At 47.2% G+C, this 15468-nt stretch overlaps 1 protein-coding gene across 1 annotated transcript; it reads left to right on the forward strand.

The window, feature by feature from the left end:
* Nucleotides 1–8785, forward strand: LOC146073893 (zona pellucida sperm-binding protein 4-like). Its single transcript, XM_083181456.1, has 13 exons — nt 1–205; nt 2576–2697; nt 3139–3232; nt 3533–3688; nt 5615–5805; nt 6239–6336; nt 6411–6538; nt 7029–7218; nt 7290–7440; nt 7655–7733; nt 7806–7907; nt 8031–8159; nt 8600–8785. The coding sequence occupies exons 1-13, from the start codon at nt 31–33 to the stop codon at nt 8743–8745; spliced, it is 1761 nt and encodes a 586-aa protein (XP_083037582.1). The 5' UTR covers nt 1–30; the 3' UTR covers nt 8746–8785.
* Nucleotides 8786–15468: the final 6683 nt, after the last annotated feature.

Here is a 15468-nt window from a genome sequence, read left to right on the forward strand (position 1 = left end):
TCACCTGCAGTATTAGGAGCTACAGGCAGAATGGGGATCTCCAAGGGCTGGTTGTGCTGCGCAGTAGTGTTGTGGAGCTGTAGCATAGTGATTAGTACGGAGGGGTTTTTGGAGGATGTGTCTGATCTGCATTGTGGCCCCAGTAAGATGCGGCTCTCCCTGCCCTCTGTGCGCCTGGATTTTGCTTCTGCCTTCACACTATTGGGTGAGTATTCCTAATCTCAACTGTTGAGACTTTGGTGTTGATATACTGGAGCTTCTAAAAACTGACAAGTGGTGTTGCTCGTAGTAACCAAACAGAAACCAGTTATCAGGGCTATGTTGCATTATGGAAATGTAATGAATCTGACTACTATAAGCAATGCCATCACTTAAGGTGCCCATACATGTTACAATTATTGCATCCAATATTGGATCCAATATGGGATACAATTATTGCATCCAATATGGGATACAATTATTGCATCCAATATGGGATACAATTATTGCATCCAATATGGGATACAATTATTGCATCCAATATGGGATACAATTATTGCATCCAATATGGGATACAATTATTGCATCCAATATGGGATACAATAGTTGAAACGTGGGTGTAGTTAGTGGTGTAAAGACAAATTTTGCCCGTCTGTGTTCTAGCGCTACTTATGGAAAAAATGGCCACCCCCTTATAGCAGAACATTTTTAAGGATGCCCGTATTATCAAACAGTCTGCTGTAAGGGGGTGGCCATTTTGTGAGGGACATTTTTTCATAAGGAGCCAGGAAGACTGGATGCAGACAAGTAGATCTGCGGGTCCCAGCTCTTGGCCACAGACGCTGGGGTAAGGCAGGCGGCATTGTAACAATAGCCTCTGCAACCCCTGGTGGTCACTTACACAGTGCCTCCCCACCACCGATGGGGTCTGCCACGCTATTGTTCTGACACTGGGTGTAGTACAGTGTGGTTGGAGCTCGCAAACCTAATAAAAGAGCACTGTAGTGGTTCCCTTGACTCTGTCCTAATTTCAATTACAAGCATATAAACATAACCGAGGTGATTAAACTGTCCGCTATGATTAGTTTATTTTTATTAACAGTTTCTTATATAGCGCAAACATATTCTGCATCGCTGTACAGAGTATAGTTGAACATTCACATCAGTCCCTGCCCCAGTGGATCTTATAATCTATATTCCCTACCGTGTGTGTACACGGTTGGAAGCCAATTGACCTACCAGTGTGTATATATATATATTTTTTGGCTCCGTAGGAGGAAACGGGAGTACCCTGAGCAAACCCACGCAAGTACGGGGAGAATATACAAACGCCGCACAATTAGAGCCATGGTGGGATTCAAACCCATGACCTCAGTGCTGTGAGGCAGTAATAGAAGGTGACCAACTCATCCCTTTAATCTGGGACACATATTAATTACACAGGTTCTGTGGCTGGCTTTCACAAGGTTTTAAACTGCCACAGAACCTGTGTAATTAATATGTGTCCCGGATTAAAGGGATGAGTTGGTCACCCTACAGTAATACTAACCATTACACCGTCCGTACTGCCACTATGATCAAGAGTCTCCACTCAAGTTTTCCTGGTTAGAGTACCATAAGACAAATCACCTGTAGTGGGAGATATACATTGCATTAACAAGGCTTCCCATGGAATGAATCCATTGTAGTAAAAATCAGTCCTTAGTGTACACTACACACTCTTACACTAAACATCAAAGGGGCACCTGCATATACAGCATCGCCTGTGGGTTCACAGCAGGATCCAAGTGACTGCTGCCATTCCTGTGACTGCCAGCCCTAGAAGGGATATGGTTGTATAGTCGACACTACTTAGGTTGACACTGTTGGGTCGACAGGTGGGAAGGTCGACATAGTTTTTATACTGTTTCTTTGCCGACAGGTGGTATTTCATACCCTGCCATCCACTAGGGCGTGGTGGGAGAATAAAATAGTGTGCCGAGCGCAGCGCGAGGGGCTGCAGTTTGCTTTTAACTGTGTCCATGTCGACTGTCAACATTCTGGTAAAAAAAAAATGTTGACTTAAGTGTGGTCGATAAAAACGATCCACACTCCCCTAGAAGCTGTCCTGCATATGCCTGTGGCACCTGGTAACCTGCAATATGACAGGACACCTGTAAACATGACAATGGTCGACACCATTAGGTCGACATGGTTCTAGGTCATTAGGTCGACATGTTTTTTTTTTACCTCTGTCAACATGGACACAGTTTGCTGCGCTCGCGATGCGTCGGGCACGGTGCCTTGCTGCGCTCGGCACACTATTTTATTCTCCCACCATGCCCTAGTGGATGGTAGGGCATGAAATACCTTATGTCGGCTCAAAAAAAGTGAAAAACCCCATGTCGAACGAATGACCTGTTGACCATCATGCTGTAGAGGTAGACCAAATGACCGTATACCTAATCATACACCTGCTGCACTACCGCTAGTGACCAGATAATCATGGCATCTATATTAAATAGATCAACTGTAGCATTCTTTCTATGGAATTTGTTTGGTAATTCAAGCAAAAACTTTATTGCCAACATTGTGATCCGAACTGTATCTCTCCCAGATAATGCAGGAAAGCCTCACAGGCTCCAGAATGACTCTGCTTGCGGGCTGTGGGTAGGACAGAAACCAGATGGCTCAATGCTTATTGGTGCTGCCTATGACGGATGCTATGTAAAAGAGGAGGTAAGGCGCACTACAAACCAATAACTGGGCATGGGGATCCCTGGGGGCTGACTACACTGCCAGACAATAGACCAACATGGCCACATGATCCTGACCGTTTTATGATCAGTAAGCTAAACCGATTACCCCCCCCCCCCCCCCAAGTTCTGGCATAGAAGGTGACCAATATCATAGGTGTCAATACTTCTAGGGCAGCACAATGGCTATGCCTGCTGTAGGGCTTAGCTGACAAACTGTGGCCCTCCAGCTGTTGTGAAACTACACATCCCAGCATGCTTTGCTAATAGGCAACACTAAAACTATGGCAAACTGTTGCAAGGAATGCTGGGACTTGTGGTTTCACAACATCTGGAGGGCCATAGTTTGGACATGCCTGTCCTACAGGCTCTGTACTCTACTACAATACATACAAACGTGTGAGCTAATGGGATCTCTTCACAGAATGGAGATCACGTGATGACTCTGATTGCAGAACAGATTGCCGATGGTCAAGTGGAGTATCAAAAAAGAGACTTACAGTGCCCGTTCCTGCCAGGTAATGTTGTATTCTATGCGAGTTCTCCTAGGTAACCCCTAGTGTGTTTTGGAAAGTGTAAAATCATTCGCTCTTTTATTCTAATTATTAATTCTGTTAATGTCGTATATATTAAATTACTTGACATGATCTTCTGTTTCTAACACGCATCAGCTTGTCATAGAACATTATATTGTGGCATTAAAATGTTCTTTTAAGCTTGTGTCCAAATACAGATGGATAAGAATCCTGCTAATATTACTAAACAATGCCCATCTGTAGTTGGGACTACACTAAGGACTGTCTCTCACCCCCCCACAGCTATGGATGCTCCGAGCCCCAGTGCCTGTGCTGCTGTCCAGAATACTGACCGCTTGCCCTGTGGTAACTCCTCTTTGACCAGTGCGGTCTGTGCCAGCCTAGGCTGCTGCTTCTCTTCCAGTTACCCCTCTGTTCCCTGTTACTATGGAAAGCAAGGTAAGACATCCCCAGTATTCATGCTACAAGTGTTTACTGGAAAAGTTCTTCTGAGGGCTTCCTGCTACATGACCTTGTATAGCTGGGTACAAGGCTGAGGAATTACTTAGTTTCTCTCCAAGGCTTTGTACATAGACCTACCAACCAGCTCCTTGCTGTCTGTAAGGGGGAGGTTTATCTTCTCTTCCTGATACCATTGATCTTGTATTGATAAAGCGAATGTACTAATTTACACCATTCTCTTTAACCACCCTGTGTAATGTTGCAGTTAGGAGCAGACTGGTACCTTATCTCAATGTGCTTTATCTCTCCAGGCCTAGTAAGCCAACCTTAAGTATCTCACTCCAAACTTTCCTTTAGGAATCATCTGGGTGGCTTTGGCACAGTCTTGTATGACCTAGGATGCAACTCAAAACATTGGTTGGAAGGGTGCTAACTTAGGTTGTGGTGGGTACCATCACTGCTTGGCCCTGTTTAAAAGGCAGCACCCCTCTTTTACCTCCTGCACTGTTTAGATGCCTATTGCTAAATACACACACCGGTACTTGTTTCCTAGCACGGCCACAACGATCATAATCGGGGGTAAAATCGCGGGCAAAAAATCGGGTGCGATGGGCCAGACGCGATGCCCGCGATTTCCCCATAGAGAACAATGTTAAATGCCTCAATTTACCCGCGATGACCACGATTTCCCATAGGAAACAATGTGAAATGGCTCAATTTACCCAAATTATCATAGGAACAATGATAAATGGGCCAAAAACACCCCTGAACATTGAAATGTCCCCCCAAAAGTAGTTTACGCCACCACGTGATTAACGTGAACCCGAAGCGTAGCGAGCCCACGAGGGGCGGCGGTACGTGTCCTCCGACCTTTTCATACCCCTACTATCCACTAGGGCGTGGAGTGAGAATAGAATAGTGTGGCGAGCCACCGAGCCCGAAGCGTGGCGAGCGGACGCGGATACCTGCGAAGGGACGCGTTTACCTGTGAAGGTATCCACGGGGCTCGCCGCGCTTCGGGCTCGGTGGCTCGCTGCGCTCGCCACACTATTCTATTCTCACTCCACGCCATAGTGGGGGTATGGAAAGGTCGGAGGACGCGTACCGCCGCCCCTCGCGGACTCGCTGCGCTCGCCACGCTTCGGGTTCACGTTCATCGCGGGGTGGCGAACTACTTTTGGGGGGACATTTCACTGGTCAGGGGTTTTTTTTGGGCTTTCTGGACCATTTACCATTCTTCCCTATGATGATTTGGGAAAATTGACCCATTTAACATTGTTTCCTATGGTAAATCGGGGTCATCGTGGGTAAATTGAGGCATTTAACATTGTTCCCTATGGGGAAATCGCGGCCATCGCGGGTGGACCATTTAAGCATTTTTAGGCGCACGCGACCGACCCGATTTTTCAATGGAAAAATCGGGGGCGTCGGTCGCGTCGCAGGCCACTAAAATTACCCCCGATGGCCAAGATTTGTGGCCATGCTAGGAAACAAGTACCCACACACCTACCTACCTTTAGGACACTCCAACCCATGGGTGATACAGTAGACAAATAACAGGTCTGCCATGCTAGAATTGGGACAGTTGGATGGTAGGTACAGTGGAGCTGGTGTATCAAGCAGTGGAAAAGATGCCTATTGCAACCAACTTGTGTCTAAAGTACACAACACTTAAAAAAAAAAAAAAATGTACGTGACCAAAGCTTCCTCAACGCTGACTGGTTGCTATATCAATCCTACTGTGCCTGAAACAATAGGACATGTTTGACCCATGCATGAAAGAGTAAAGGCATGTTGCTGTCGCGATTAGCCACTGATCTATCTGACAGGACAAACCCAAGTAGACTCTACCAAACTTGTCCAGACTAATGAAACCTGACTTGAAGGCTTTCATTTACAAATCTCCCTCCTCTCACCCTCCAGTGACTGCGCAGTGTACAGATGATGGCCAGGTACAGATTGCGATCTCTGAGGATGTGACTACACCATCCCTGATCTTGGGTTCTGTTGGTGTTCTCAATGTGGACGCCACCTCATGTCCCATGCTGAGTGTTTCGGCGACTGCAGCTTTCATCCTGTTCCAGTTCCCACTCTCCTGTGGAGGACCCAGTCAGGTAAATCAATGACACTCAAAATCACAAAATGGTCTGATATCTGGCAGACCCCTGTCTAGAAGCCATACGAACACTTAATGTTTAATCCAAGCCAGTGTTTGTTCGAATAGGGATAAGACTACTATATACACACTGTTCCTTACTTCATTCAATAGAAGAACAAAGCATTACTTGGGCCTACTGACTGAAGCTTCAACTCCAACCTGGGTTGGATTTAAGTAACTTGGTCATAGCCTTAATGTCCCTAACATCTTCTGCCCAATGGTAATGCTTGGTGACTACTACATACAGTAGTCAAAGTCTAAAGCCTTTAATCCAAGCACACATTGTGGAAAAACATGTCCTGTATAATGGAGAACATTTGTTATATAGGTACAGTAATTGCTGCCAGGCCTACAGTCTGTCTATGGTGATGCTAATTTTCTTTTGCCAGGTATCTGATGGCACGTTGTTGTATGAAAACACTGTTTATGCCACCAAGGACATAAGGTCATGGCAAGGATCATCCATCTCAAGAGACAGCACATTTAGGTAAGCCATAAAGTGGTGCAGGCCTGGGATGCTTCTGTATAGAGAGCAAAGCTAACCCTGTATTACTGCACTAGGCTGACTGTCCGCTGCATCTACTCTCACACTGGTGTTGTCCCGCTGCAAGTAGAGGTCCTCACCCTGCCACCACCACTTCCAGTGTCCACCTCAGGCCCTCTGCTCCTGCAGATGAATATAGCACGAGGTAATAACTGTCAATTGATGATTCATGGCAAATAAGGTTTATAACGGGTATGAACTAAGCAGTCAGCTTGCTGGAGCCACCTAGTCACTATTATAATAATGATGCAATGGTTATGCTGAGGTGCATTTGCCAGGCAGTATTAAAAGCTAGTGGTGGGGGGGGGGGGTGGTGGTCTGTAACTTGTAAATGGATCTGTACCATGGTGGGGGAAGGATAAGTGTTGCAGAGCAGGCATTTCAGCTAGGCACTCTACTGTACGCCACTGTATTGTGGACACTACCTAGCTAGTACAGGGGTAGCAAACATGTTATAACTTGGTTTCAAAGGAGCTGCACATCCCAGCATGCCTGCCAGTCCTGCTCCTAAGATCTACTGGGATGTTTAGTTCCACAACAGCTGAAGGTTGCCTGCCCCTGACTTAGTGCACTTTCAGGATAAGTGATGGCTTGAGGTGAATGCTGTAATGTTAACAAGGTTTCTCCTCTGGCAGACATACAGTATTCATCATACTACTTGACTAGAGACTACCCTGTGGTCAAAGTGCTCAGAGACCCAGTCTACTTGGAGGTCCAAATCCTACAAAAAACAGACCCAAACTTGTTCCTGATCTTAAATGACTGCTGGGCCACTCCCTCTACAGACCCCACCCAACAAGTCCAATGGCCCATTCTTGTGGACGGGTAAGCCTGCTATTCCATCTAACTCTTCCTATGGCAGTCTAAAATCTACTAATGTGACATCCATATTTCAGATGCCCTTTTACCGGGGACAACTACGTGACTCAGCTGGTCCAACTTGGAGCACCCACACAGAACGTTCCGTACCCTTCCCACTACAAGCGCTTCGTTGTCAGCACCTTCACCTTCGTAGTTCAGAGTTCTCAGCTTGCACTTGATGGACTGGTAAACTAACCTGTACAGTCAGCCTGTGCACTTGATGCAATTCACTGAGCAGAATTTTAAACTAATGCAATCATCCACATTTTATTGTCTAAACTCTCATACTCAATCTCTAAAACCTTGGTGATAACTATTGTGACTTGCTTCTGTAGGCCAGACTGGAGAGCACTGCAATTTTTCAGCTACTAATCATGGGGAGGGGGGTTCTGTTCCACAGGTCTACTTCCACTGCAGTGCTTCTGTGTGCGTCCCATCCACTACCGCTTCCTGCAAAACATCCTGTGGCAACAGGAAAAGTAAGTCCTGTGTGTTCAGGCTGCCGCTTATCTATTGGAAGCCAATAACTAACGTTCATCGTATATTTGCAGAACGAGCAGCCAAGGAGCCGGTGCTGGAGACCACAGTAAGCCAAGGCCCAGTTGACTTCATTGAAGGTCCATCAAATAGGAAAGATGTGATGTCCAAGCAAGGTGACTTTCTTGCTGTCTTGTAACTATTCCAGAAACTCTTGGTCCTAAATACAATTTCTCTCAACTGGTTAAATATTTCAGACCATTTGTAGAGCATCTTCCTGACTCTAGATCTTCCTACAGATGTGTCTTTCACTGAAATGCTGAATGGAACCTCTGACTTGGATTTCATTGGTGCTGAAAAGGATGACTCCATGAGTGAAGATGGAGACCAGGATGATGTTGACAAGACACTAACCATAAGAGTGAGAGGTAACTTACCACTTGGTGGACTTTCCCTGTTAAACTTGTGTCCATGCAGGACAAAACTCTACTAATTGCAACACATGCCTACACTGGCTGAGCAAAGAAATGGTGTCTTCCTACCTGAAGGCAATTGCTGTGGTCACCTGCTCTACAGCTTGCTAAAAAAACAACACACCAATATTTACTTAAACCCTTTGAGTGCCATAATCTCTGAGATCAAACTCTGCTAAAGATGCTAGCGTTTCACACTTGTTATATAAATTGAATATATATATATATATTTTTTTTACATTTCTATTAGGTGAACTTTACGTTCACGATGAATAAAAATGTTTTGTTAATTATTCACACCTATTTTGATTCACTTGGCATCTGATCAAGATGATAACATGTTTGAGACTAGTCTGAAGACCACTGTACTGAAAGAAGCTGTTTAACATTTCCAGGTACCTCTGAGCCCAACTCATCTGTTCTGATGTGGTTGAGGGGCGCAGCTGCTGGAGGAGGCATCTTGGTATTGCTAGTGACCATACTGGGTTTTCGATGGCGTCGCAGGAGTCAGAGCCCCACCATGCACACTGTACATATATAATAAAGCTGGTTTCAATATAATAAAGCTGGTTTCAAAATTACTTGGTATCTGGTTCTTGACTCTGGCTAGACTACAGGCTTCAGTCTGTCTTGGATACACTAATCTACTCTAAAATGGCTCATTCAAGTAATGGCCTCAAATCTGCTTTTGTCACATTTCACAGCCAAGAAATGGGCTAATTTTGAGACCATGTAAAGCACAATGATGGAGTTATGGCAGATGCCGTTTTATGTAGTGGGCTTTGCTGCAGATCCCTGGACAAGACTGTACAATTATCACTGCTGGGTAGACGTGTGTGGCACACTCACTGACTTCGATAGATCGAAAAAAAATTTCCCCCACCCCCCCCCCCCCCCTAAGGTTTCGGGGTCTTAGTCACCCCTTTGTCAAGGTGCATTTGATTTCACTTACACCTTGACAAAGGGGTGGTTAAGACCCCGATTGAGTGCTGCTGATTGCTTTACATCCCTGCTAGATATTTTTCTCTCAAGCAGTATCTACACTTAGCAGTATCTTGCAGCTACCACTTGTGCAGACCAATGGAAAATATCTTGTCAGGAGGCTTTAGCCTCAGCAATGGGCAATACCTGTGCAAAGATTCCATGGTAACATGGAACACATGACACCTATGAAGCTTTCCTTTCCTAGAATGTGTGATGTAAGATTTTAGTAACAACCATTAATGAAATCTTGCCTCATGGGATGTAGTGTTCTTCTCTAATTGCATTGCTCCTTTACTGTGTGGGGAGTAAAAAAAAAAAAAATATCTCTATAGAGGCACTCAAATTCTGGTCATAACGATCAGACACCTTAAACTGAAACGGTACAAAGAAAATATATATATTTTATTTCTCCCTTATCCAAAAATGCTCGGGGCTAAAAGCATTTTGCATTAGATTATTCCCTATTTTGGGATAACCTTCTATTTGATATAGCTTGCATATATGTTGTATAAGCACATATAATACACAAACAAAATATATTGTGTATTATATTTACTGAAATTGAATGCCAAGCAGTCAGTTTCTTGTGCATATTTAGTGCCAGCTACATGTAATGCTGGTTACCAGATGTACCCAGTATGTTTTTAGCAAAAAAAAAAGTACATTTTGGGAACTATGGATTTTGGAATAGTTTAGATAAGGGATACTAAACATGTGTATAGCCATGTCATGTTAGCAGGAAGGAGTAGTGGTACTCTTCCCATAAGGCAATCTAGAAAAGTGGTAGCTACTAGGGTGACCAACTCATCCCTTTAATCCGGGACACATATTAATTACACAGGTTCTGTGGCTGGCTTTCACCTGGTTTTAAACTGCCACACAACCTGTGTAATTAATGTGTCCCGGATTAAAGGGATGAGTTAGTCACCCTATAGCCAACCCTAGCCCTCAAGAGCTACCAACAGTTCACATTTTGCAGACAACCTAGCTGCTGCACTCATTAATCAGACACATTTTAAAAGTTACACAGATGGAGCTAATTAGCTCACTTGTGATTCTGTGAGGAGACCTGCAAAATATGCACTGTTGGTAGCTCTCGAGGACTAAAGGCCCCCATACACTAGCCGATTTTGGTCAGATTTCAGCCAGATCAGTCGGATCTGGCCGAAATCGGACCAAATCGGCTAGTTTTGATGTCCCCTCAGATCCGATGCGCGGTCCCGTGCGCATCGGATCTGCGTCGGGTGGTCGGACCTGCTGCACGTCCTACCACCCGACTTGGGACCTAGTGCGGCGGTAGAGGGAGCAGGGGGGGCTGGGGACGCTGCGGGGGACACAAGCGGCATAGAGCCGGCGGGAGCTGTCAGTACGGAAGGGAAAAAAAAAAGCCCATACAATGAATGGGCAGCCTGTGATTGGCTGAGCGCTCTCTCAGCCAGTAAGCAATTGGCTGAGAGAGCGCTCAGCAGCCAATCACAGGCTGCCCATTCATTGTATGGGCTTTTTTCTTCGGTACAGACAGCTCCCGGCTCCCCCTGCCCGGCTCAGCTGTAAGTAATTGCCGCAGCTGTGTCCCCCCAGCCGCCTCAATGTCCCCCTGCTCCCTTCACATTGCAGCTCCCCTGGAGTTGCAAATGATACATCGCATGCGATGTATCATTTGCAAAACTTGGCACATCAAGTGCCAAATCGTGTGTCCCCCTCCCGGGGAGCTGCAGGGGGGAATCAGGTCCGACTTGTCCTTAGGACAAGTCGGACTAATGTATGGGGGCCTTTAGGTTGGCTACCCCAGATGTAGACAAACCACAACAATTTGGCCTATAGTGTAGTAAAGTTGGATAAACTGCTGTGGAACAACTTAGCCACTAGATGGCACTTGAGCCCTTCTCCTAATAGAAAATACAGGGTTGGAGGAATGCCATGTTCTCACTACAGAGTCTGAACGATCTGGCATTTAAACAGATACATTTGATGGGTCTAGTGTACCTCGCCCCCCCCCCTCAATCCCATAATCTGCCTAACTTGTCTTCTCCACACACCCCCTCCCCTTATTTACCGGATAACCTGGGTTGATCATTCTGGGTCTTCAAATGGGTAAAAAAAAAAAATCACAAACTCCTGCATTAAAACCAGAATTGACTCAATATCATGGTTGCCTACCCTCCCAAAGGGTCCTGACAAGTGGGTCACCCTTCCGGCTCCCCCACCCTGATTGTGACTTCACCCCCCCCCCCCCCCGACTGCAGCGTTTAAATAACCTTATTATGCCGATCTCTGGGGCGGGGTGAAAGTGTCATAATTGCCATCTAGCCCCACCCCCACTGGGTCATTTTCTTCATGGGGACAGGCCTTAATGACGTCACGCTTAAGCCCCTCCCCCAAACTCCTGCTGAAAGTCTCCTCTCCGTGCTTCTCCTGGAGAGAAGTGTTCAAAGGTCGGCAACCCTGGTCAACATGCTTAGTAAATATTTAGCAAAAATGTGAAGGAATATTTTCAAACCACTTTTGCATTTAATATCACCAAATTTACAAAAAATCAGGGAGCAGTTGTGACTCTGATCCAAACTTTATTTTCCTTGTAGATTGCATTTTCCATTTAGCCAAACAAATAAAAATAGCAGTTACCACTGTGCTAAAGCATCATTTTTTTTGCCAGGTAAAGCCCTTACACATTTCACCTCATTACTCTACCCATGTAGGGGATTGTAAGGCGCCTAGAGAATTATGCTGCTTTTTATCTTATACCTTTATCTAACACTTAAGCCTAGAAATAACTCACACTGACACCTTAACTAATAAATAAGACACGGACACCAACTGTGTAAGTTTAAAGGTCATCTAGGATATTTATTTAAAGATAGTATGACCCTAATTGTTTTAGGGATGGCAAGAAGAAGCACTTGAGACCAGCACCCTCAAAACGCGGATGCCCCTCATGGCGGCGACCAGGTCGCCCCACTCGCTGGCATCACTCAACAATTGTGTGTACAGCCTGCTCCGCAGCGGCATGCCACGCCCCTCCTAGGGCCAGACGCGGGCACTTCCAGGAAGTGTCCAGCGCCCCACCGCGTTGAGTCGGGACTCGCCTACCTTCTTGGCAGAGGGGCGGGCCATACCCTACGGAGACCACCTGACACCACACCTAAGTGCTGGTCGAGAGCGCTCAACCGCCACTGCCTTGGCACGCTTACCCCGCCGGGTCAACCAGTGCCACAAGGCCCGCCACCCCAAAAACAACTACCTACGCCCTAACTATGCTAAACACAAAAGAATATCCTGCAGGAAAATAGCCATACCGAGGTCCGATAAATGAACCCCGTCCGGCCTATACAGCTTCGGGTTGCTTTTTAAAATGGTGGGATGCCTGACTGCTTTACCACCCCTCGCCACTATGTATCTGGAGACGGCGTGGTTCACTTTCTTTCTGGCCTTCTCAACAGCCTCTATGCTCCGACACCCCCGCCATGTGAAACGGGGCACTATGTCAGACCAAACCAGCAGTACACCTGGCCAACGCTCCTGTATCTTCGCCATGTCCTTCTCAATTTGTATGGTCAACGCAATGCCGGTCCGCTTGACCAAGTCATTGCCACCCAGGTGTATGATTAAGACATCCGGCCTGCCCCATCTCCGGGCTTTGGATACCAGCAGGTCCCACAGGCCATCCCACTGAAAACCCCTAATGCCTAGCCATTGCACTTCCCGGGCCTGAGACAGCTCCGGGGCCGTGGCTGCCAACGGGTGCCTAGCAGCCCAATATATATAAAAGTGCCCCACTAACCAAACCCTGCCCAGAGTCAGTGAGGGAGGGGGAGGGGCTGAAAAAGAGAAAACCTAAGGTTAGCATATAACATTATACTGTAAAACACAACTGAAATGCATTGACTATAGTGAAGGGGAAAAATCTTAAAAAAACCTCTGGTGGACTGATGGGGGAAAGCCAATTGTAATTAAGTCCCCTGCAGAGGAAAAAGTAAAAAAATTCCCTTCACACCGTCGATTCCGGAACGCTAAAGTTCCAAAACCGATTGTAAACAGTATGTTTTCGGGTCAGCGCAACAGGCGCTATCTACAACTTATCTAACCTTACATATTTCTTATAGGCGGCTGACTTCCACCTCCCCACCGCTTGAACTGAGGATGGTGGAAGCCCCGCTGCGGCTGCGCAAGTTGCCGCCCCAATTCTGAACGAATGCGTTCCATACTCTTTCTCAGGGAGACCCAAGGCCGCGACACATCTCCGAAACACAGCCGCAAACTGGAATCGGGTAAGTGGCCCCACCTCCTTGTGTGCCAGGAACTGTGCCGCGGTGCCCGGTAATCTCCCGCGACATACTCCTGAGCCAAAGATACAGGACATATCACCTTATTGCAGTGCGCTCTCAATGTTATCCAGACGCCCTTACCCGCTTGGTCTGTCTTGGACTTCCCTATCTTGCAAAGTATCTTCCCCTCGCGGAAAACTACGTTTTCTTTCAAGAGCCCTGACCGCGCTTGTTTGTTAGCAGCCACTAACTCGCTTACCCTAAAGGCTCCAAAAAATGCGAAGGAAAAGGCCACTTTGAATAGCGCCGCCTCATATCCATTTTCTGCTACTTTATTCAAACACTGCATAAGGTCCATCAGCATGCTCTCATCAATTGGGCGACGGGAGTCTGGAACCCCCGGCTGTGCCCTGGCCCACCCTTTTAACGCTTTGGCCAGTACAAAAGATCTAGTAGGATCGGGTTCGCCTAGCAACTTGGAATGGAAAGCTATACCTGCCAAAGCCGCCGCCATAGCCGACTTTGACCTGCCGTTTCTATAATGCTCCCAGACGAAGGCTAGTAACCGGTCCTCGACCGACTTACCCTCTGCCTCCGGTGAGATCTGAAAGGCTGACCAATCCCTCCAAGCCGCCCCGTAAGCTCTACGTGTGGACGGGGCCAAAGATAGCAGGGCCAGTGACTTCATGCCGACTCTATGACCTGCCATACAAAAGGGGGACAGCTGAGCCCTGTGATAGCAGCCTCTGTTGCCAGCTCGCGAAATCTCTCGAACTGGAACCTCGAGAGTGCGTCTGCTATGCTGTTGTCGACCCCCGGGACGTGTCGGGCCCTAAAGTGGATATTGTGTTGCAGACAATGTAAAACTAGGTGTCTCAGTAGGCGCAATGCCTCTGGCGATGTGGCCCTCTGGTTGTTAATCGCATGAACAACTCCCATGTTGTCGCACCAGAACACTATGTTCCTGTCCGCCAAATGGCTGGCCCACAACTCGACCGCCACAATTATGGGAAAGAGCTCCAGCAGTAACAGATTGACCGTGAAACCTCGGTCGATCCATGACTGTGGCCATGGCGCGCAGCACCATTCCCCCTGCAAGTAAGCCCCGAATCCCGTAGAGCCTGCCGCGTCCGTGTAGAGCTGTAGCTCCACACTGGAGGCTGGTTCCGCCGGCCACAGCAGCTCCCTGTTAAAATGCTCCAGGAAACTGGACCAGACCGCTAGGTCACCCTTTATCTCTTGCCCTAGCCTAACTGTATGGTGTGGGTCTCTCACCCCCGCTGTGGCCCTCTCCAGCTTCCTGCAGAAACACCCTCCCCATCGGAATGATGCGGCAAGCGAAATTGAAAGATCCCAGCAGCGACTGAATCAGCCGCAACCGGACCCTCCCCTTCCGCCGGCACTCCTCAATAAGCGCCTGCAGCTTCGCCACCTTATCCTCCGGCAGTCTGCAACATCCACCCTCAGAGTCTATTTCGATACCCAAATAGGATATCACCCTGGTGGGACCCTCTGTCTTGTCAGCTGCTATGGGGACACCTATGGCTGTCAATATGTCTTTGGCCCCTTCCAGAATGTGCTTACATGTGTCGTCATCTCCTGGTCCCACGAAAAGAAAATCATCCAGATAATAAGCCACCCCTTTGCAGCTCGCGCCTTCCTGTATGCACCAATGCAGGAAGGTGCTGAATCTCTCAAAGTAGGAACAGGAGACCGAGCACCCCATGGGCAGGCATTTGTCTATATATATGCCCCCTTCTAGCCTAAAACCCATAAAGCGGAATGAAGTGGGGTGCAAGGGGAGCAGCCGGAAAGCGGACTCTATGTCCAGTTTCGCCATTAGTGCCCCTTGACCAAAGCCCTTCACAATCTCAAGAACTTCATCGAAGAGCTGGTAATGCACGCTACACTGTGATTCCGGTATGGCGTCGTTGATAGACCTTCCGGGGGGGGGGGTAAGACAAGTGTTGTATTAACCTGTACTTCCCCGGCGTCTTCTTAGGGACTACGCCTAA

Source organism: Crinia signifera, chromosome 4 (genome assembly GCF_055691185.1).
Source record: "Crinia signifera chromosome 4, ASM5569118v1, whole genome shotgun sequence".
Classification (NCBI taxonomy): domain Eukaryota; kingdom Metazoa; phylum Chordata; class Amphibia; order Anura; family Myobatrachidae; genus Crinia; species Crinia signifera.

Excerpts from the sequence above, each read along its gene's own strand:
- LOC146073893 (XM_083181456.1), top strand. The coding sequence starts at position 31 with ATGGGGATCTCCAAGGGCTGGTTGTGCTGCGCAGTAGTGTTGTGGAGC. Across the intron at positions 2,698-3,138 it reads GATGCTATGTAAAAGAGGAG|AATGGAGATCACGTGATGAC; the intron begins GTAAGGCGCACT and ends ATCTCTTCACAG. Across the intron at positions 8,160-8,599 it reads ACTAACCATAAGAGTGAGAG|GTACCTCTGAGCCCAACTCA; the intron begins GTAACTTACCAC and ends TAACATTTCCAG.